At 30.4% G+C, this 6180-nt stretch overlaps 1 protein-coding gene across 1 annotated transcript; it reads right to left on the bottom strand.

Annotated features, from left to right (window-relative positions):
* Positions 1-414: 414 nt before the first annotated feature.
* Positions 415-1405, bottom strand: LOC146924299 (uncharacterized). Its single transcript, XM_085711841.1, has 2 exons — positions 1103-1405; positions 415-996 (listed from the first exon to the last, which is right to left on the bottom strand). The coding sequence occupies exons 1-2, from the start codon at positions 1403-1405 to the stop codon at positions 415-417; spliced, it is 885 nt and encodes a 294-aa protein (XP_085567967.1).
* Between the last annotated feature and the right edge of the window lie 4775 nt (positions 1406-6180).

The raw sequence follows: 6180 nt of genomic DNA, 5'->3' as shown, positions 1-6180 counted from the left end.
CAAATTCAGGTTTATCAATTTTAGGAATCATAACAATCAAGGTAATATTAATAAAAGAGATAAGAGAAGGATTAACCCAAACCTGGTTTACATACTCAAAAGGGAACTAGCCACAGTCTCCTAACATTGTTGGAAAAAAAATGCAGGATAACCATCTTCTCCAGGAGATTTATGGGGACCCATCTCAAAAAGAGCTTTCTTGCATTCTAAAATTTGGATAGGGGCGCTCAAATGATCATGTTGATTTTCAAGAGAATTTGGATAAGTATTCCAAGCAACAACATGTTCTCGGTCAACCTTTCTTCTGTGAATAGATCAATATAGAACTGGCGAACAAAAGCTTTCAAGCTCTCAAGCTCGTCAACCCAATTTCCAGTACCATCTCTCAAGGACAAGATCTTATTCTTTCTTCTTCTAATTATTTTTTTTAGAATGATAATATTTAGTGTTTCGATCACCATCAGTAATCCATTGATTGCGCAACTTCTGGAACCATAAACACTCTTCTTGATAAAGCGTAATCTCCAATTGACCCTGGAGATCTTTCTCTAAATTATCCAAAAATTTACTATACCCATAATGCAGACTATTTTGAATACCATTTAACCTGGCTAAGAGCTCTTTCTTCCGCTTGAAAATATTTCCAAAGGTATCCTGATTCCAGTACTTTAATTGAGTAGTGAAGTTGGAAAGTTTGTGGATCAAATCAGGGTTAACGTTCCAATTCTTTGCCACTAGTCTACTAAAATGAGCATGAGTAACCCACACAAACTCAAACCTGAAAGGACAAACTCCTCCACTGTAAGGCACACCCTCAGAAAGAATCACTAAAGGGTGATGGTCTGATTGAACTCTGGGAATGACCTTGGCGAAACCTTCATGGAATTTAAGACGCCAAGCCACATTGCAAAGAACACGATCAAGCCACCTTGGCGAAACATTCATGGAATTCAAGACGCCCATTCCACTTTGGCCCTCTCCATGTAAACTTTGTTCCTATAGTGTGAACCTCTAACAAATTACAGTTATTAATCCAATTAGAAAAATTTGAGCATCTTCTGACATCCACTGGCGCACCCTTTTTTTTTTCATCACTACATGCAATCTCATTGAAATCACCCATCATTATCCAGGGCTCTTGAATACTACTAGCAATGTCATGCAACTTAATCCATGTATCACGTCTCTCATTCTCCTGTGGACTAGCATATACCACTGTAAGTAACCAAGGATCCATGTCCCTCTCTTGCACCCGAGCATGAAGAAAGTGAAAATCCTCTTGAATAACAGTCACCTGCAAGTTCGCCTTGTTCCAAAGCAACCATATCCCTCCGGAGAAACCTCTAGCTTCAGAAAGTAAATAATTTTTGAAACCCAAGCTCTTAATAGTTCTCCGAGCAATCATACCACTACAACGAGGCTCTTGTAGCTCTTAATAGCTCTTTCTGGTTGGTTTTTTTATTGATAGAAAAAATATATTTAAATATGCATTTCATCTATTGATTCATGATTTTAACCCACTAATCTACTTACTATATATAAAATATAAATCCTTATGATTTTACCATTTTGCCCTTAAGAGGGGCATTTTTGTAATTTCCTATTGATGGGGTGTGGTTAGTGCCACCTCATCATTTTTAGGGTGCATTTCCCATTTTGCCCCTCACCATTTTTTTTAATTATTTTATAATTTTTATATTTTTAATAACTTTTATAATTTTATATTTTTAATAACTTTTAACTACTTTCCAATTTTTATTTTTTTTAACTATTTTTCAATTTTTCACCCAAATTCAGTTGCTTCTACATTGCCGTTGTGGGAGATTAAGGTATCGTTTGACCCGACTTTTTTTCCAACTTCTCTACATTTTTAAGGAGAAGTTAGGTCGAACACACTATCAATTATTTTAATTTCAATATTGTTTAATCATCACAACCTCACAAATATTTTTATTCACACTGTCATTTAATGATACCAAATACTTTCATTTCCTTTCTTCAACCTCGCAAATATTTACACACACACATTAACGTTTAGAGTAATATTTTATGTCTGTCTGTCTATGTTTTTGTTACGCTGATGCATATAATTTTTTTTAGTGTTGCATGGTTGAGTGCTACCTCACCGATTTTTTTTCAACTATTTTTCAATTTTTTCTCCCAAATTCAGTTGCTTCGACACTGCCGTTGTGGGAGATTAAGATACCGTTTGACCCGTTTTTTTTTACTTCTCTATATTTTTACGGAGAAGTTAGGTCAAACACAATATCAATTAAGTAATTACTAGAACGGGAAATTTTTTTAATGCATAAAATTGAATAGAATGAGCTTTGGCCAAAAGTTGTTGAATGCTACTTTAAAAAACTACTTCTCGACAATATATTTCACAAGCACCTCTTTTCAACTCACCTTGGGAACCTTTTCTTTTATTTTTTAATATTATATTTCAATATGTTTTCTTTTCATTTAACTTTATTTTATTTTATTTTTTTGAACTGTTCCATATAATTTTATTATCTTTTTTTCAAATGAATTTTATTATCTTTTTATCACTTATATATTTAATTTCAATATTGTTTAATCATCACAACCTCACAAATATTTTTATTTACGCTGTCATTTAATGATACCAAATATTTTTATTTCATTTCATCAACCTCGTGAATATATATACACACATTAACGTTTAAAGTAATATTTTATGTCTGTCTGTCTGTTTTTTGTTACCCTAATACGTAGAATTTTTTTAGTATTGCTTGGTTGAGTGCTACCTCACCGATTTTTTTAACTATTTTCCAATTTTCAAATTTTTAAAAACTTTTGACTATTTTCCAATTTTTTTATTTTTAACTATTTTCTAATTTTTTCTCCCAAATTCAGTTGCTTCTACACTGTTGTTGTAGGAGATTAAGATACCGTTTGACCCGGTTTTTTTTTCAACTTCTCTACATTTTTAAGGAGAAGTTAGGTCAAGTACAATATCAATTAAGTACTTACTAAAAAATTTACTTTTTTTTAATGCATAAAATTGAATGGAATGAGCTTTGGTCAAAAGTTGTTGAATGCTACTTCAAAAAACTACTTCTCGACAATTTATTTCACAAGCATCTCTCTTCAATTCACGTTGGGAACCTTTTCTTTTATTTTCTAATATTACATTTCAATATGTTTTTTTTCTTCCATTTAATTTATTTTAGCCATTCCATTTAATTTTTTTAAGGAGGTTCCATTTAATTTTATTACCTTTTTTTCAAAGAAATTTTATTATCTTTTTATAACTTATATATTTAATTTAAATATCGTTTAATCATAACAACATCACAAATATTTTTATTCACGCTATCATTTAATGATACAAAATATTTTTATTTTCTTTCTTCAACCTCGCAAATTTACAGACACACATATTAGCGTTTAAAGTAATGTTTTATGTGTGTCTGCTTTTTTGTTACGCTAATGCGTATAATTTTTATAAAATTTTGATTTTAATTAAAAGTAAAATTGTAGATGTCTTTTCTTCAAAAAAAAATATAGATGCCTAAAAAAATTATACTTATCTTTTATATATATATATATATATATATATATATATATATATATATATATATATATATATAATTAAAAGTAAAATTGTAGATGTCTTTTCTTCAAAAAAAAATATAGATGCCTAAAAATATTATACTTATCTTATATATATATATATATATATATATATATATATATATATATATATAATGCACTTTTATATCGTAACAAACTATGCATATCTTTTTCTTATTCAAAAAAACTAAACATTGCTAAATAGAAAAGGTATTATTTTCTATTTTGTCAGCATCAGATGATAGAATTTTGTATAAGTTTGATAATGACCCGAAAGATGTCTTTTCTTATGTAGTGGGAATATAGTTGATGTAACACTATGGGAAAAATACTCTGTAGCTATATCATTTACCATATATTTACCATGAGTTATTTGCTTCCATTTTGTAGTCAATGACAACCCAAATATATGTAACAATTGGTCAAGTTCGAGGCTGCTCATCAACCTACATCATCCGGTTGTTGAGAAGTTTAAGACTTAGTAAGTTTGCATTATGATTTCACAATACAGTGTTAGAGTAACTTATTATTTCACAATCCGATTTGATTGTTTTATGACCATGTTTCTTGAATTGTTGTCGTGACCTTAACACTTCTTAAGCTCAGAGTCAAAACTTCAGTTAGAACTTAAGTCAGAGTTCGACTTCTTCTCAACGTACTTCGTATAACAATTTTTCCAAACTGTCTCAGGTTAGGCCAATTGCTGAATTTAAAACTTAGTCAATGTCTGCTTTTTTTACGCACAAATTAAAAATACATATTTGCATTATTCTTTATTTCATGTGCATAATTTGTGTTAGGAAACATACTGCATCAATATTTGGAAAACAACTAAATTCAATCCTAACCAGTTTGGAATGTATTATGAGAGTTTTCTTTATTTCATGTGCATAATTTGTGTTAGGAAACATACTGCATCAATATTTGGAAAACAACTAAATTCAATCCTAACCAGTTTGGAATGTATTATGAGAGTTGCACCAAATGTTCGAAGACATCAATGTCAAATGGTGCTAGCTATATACGCACATGCAGAAGTGATGCTTAATTTCCATTTGTTTCAACAATGTTAATTGGTCAATGGGGTACATATAATGTACATGCATGCATTTATCTAGACTTTATAGGAAGATAATAGGAAGATAAATTAGAAGTCATGCTACATTTTCTTTAACTTAAAATTTGTTATGCTACCTTTATTTTATAAATTATATGTAACTATATTCGCATACATCTTATCCATGTAAATATGCATTAGACTAATATTGCAGTTATTTTCATGTTTAGCATTTCCCAAACGAGGTGTCAAGAACAATTTTGAAAGGAAAGCGCAGAACAATCACTCTTATTGATGACCAGACACAGAGATAATATAACTGTCATCTCATTACCGCCGATAGAGCAAGCTATGAAAATTACTTGGGTGGGCAGTGGTTCAATTTATGCAGATAACGAGTGATGGAAGAAGGTGGTAAGCTCATCTTTGATCTCAAAAAGTCACAGAAGAACTTGCAAATTCGAGTTGTTCCAAAGTAGATCTTTGTTGTTGAACTATTTGAATTACTACTATTTTGACGTATCGCTTTGGACTGTAGTCGTAAACTCTCTTGACTTTGAGATGTCATTTGTTCTTTTCATTTTGTCTAATGTAAATATTGGCAAAAATCTCTTTTTGGTTAGTCTATGAAACTTGCAATCTTTTTTATAAACCTAACTATTACGTAACGTTAATCTGCACATTGTTGGTTCCTTCATTGGTTCCAATAAGTATCATGCTAATTGTAATGTTGTTTTCCTAATCTCTTGAACAAAATAAAACATGCTCTTTTCCTATAGTAAATCTTTATAATGCTTTGGTAAATGTTTTAGAAATGTACATATATATAACTTCTAATTAACACTGCAATTTGTTTTGTACCTAGCACTTCTCAAATGAGATATCAATGACATTTCTAAAAGGAACACGAAAAACAATCACACTCATTGACAAACAAGCTCAAAAAAGGTATAAGTGTCGTTTGATAACAGCAGAGAGAGCAAGTTACAAAAAATACTTAAGCGGCCAATGGTTCAAATTTTGCCGAGAACATATGTTAGAGGTAGGTGATAAATTAATTTTTGATCTAGAGAAGCCACCTAAAAATATGCACGTTCAAGTCGTTTCCAAATAAATATTTGGTGTTCATGATCCGCACTTTCAACAGATCACCTTAACTCTAATCCTAGACTAGATTATATTCACTCACCGATGCTACTTCTTTGCTTGATTTCATTTGATGTAAATATGGGTATCAATCATTTTTTGGTAACTCTATAACAACAACACTCTTTTTTATAATTTTGGATAATATGTAAATTCACACATCATTGGTTCCTTTATTGGTTCCAATTGTTTTCATCCTAAATATTATGTCAATTCCTTGTCTCGACAAATATTTTCAAAATATTAAATTTTTATAATTTTTTACTTTAGATAATTAAAGATATTAACAGTCAAAATTGTGCATTGGCATATGTAAAGTGGTTGACTTGAACATGTTTTTTGAAACGGAGGAAGTAGAAAAGAAGGCCATGTGGCAC

This window comes from Medicago sativa, chromosome 5 (assembly GCF_051527215.1).
Source record: "Medicago sativa cultivar Bolivia chromosome 5, Bolivia_mono, whole genome shotgun sequence".
NCBI lineage: Eukaryota > Viridiplantae > Streptophyta > Magnoliopsida > Fabales > Fabaceae > Medicago > Medicago sativa.
Note: the sequence above shows the minus strand (reverse complement) of the source record. Positions and strands in the feature narration are given on the sequence as shown.

What these genes read in the sequence shown, in the direction of transcription:
- LOC146924299 (XM_085711841.1), bottom strand. Translation starts at nt 1,405, where the DNA reads ATGATTGCTCGGAGAACTATTAAGAGCTTGGGTTTCAAAAATTATTTA. An exon ending in TGGGTGATTTCAATGAGATT is followed by an intron (nt 997 to 1,102) that starts GCATGTAGTGAT and finishes TTCACACTATAG; the next exon opens with GAACAAAGTTTACATGGAGA.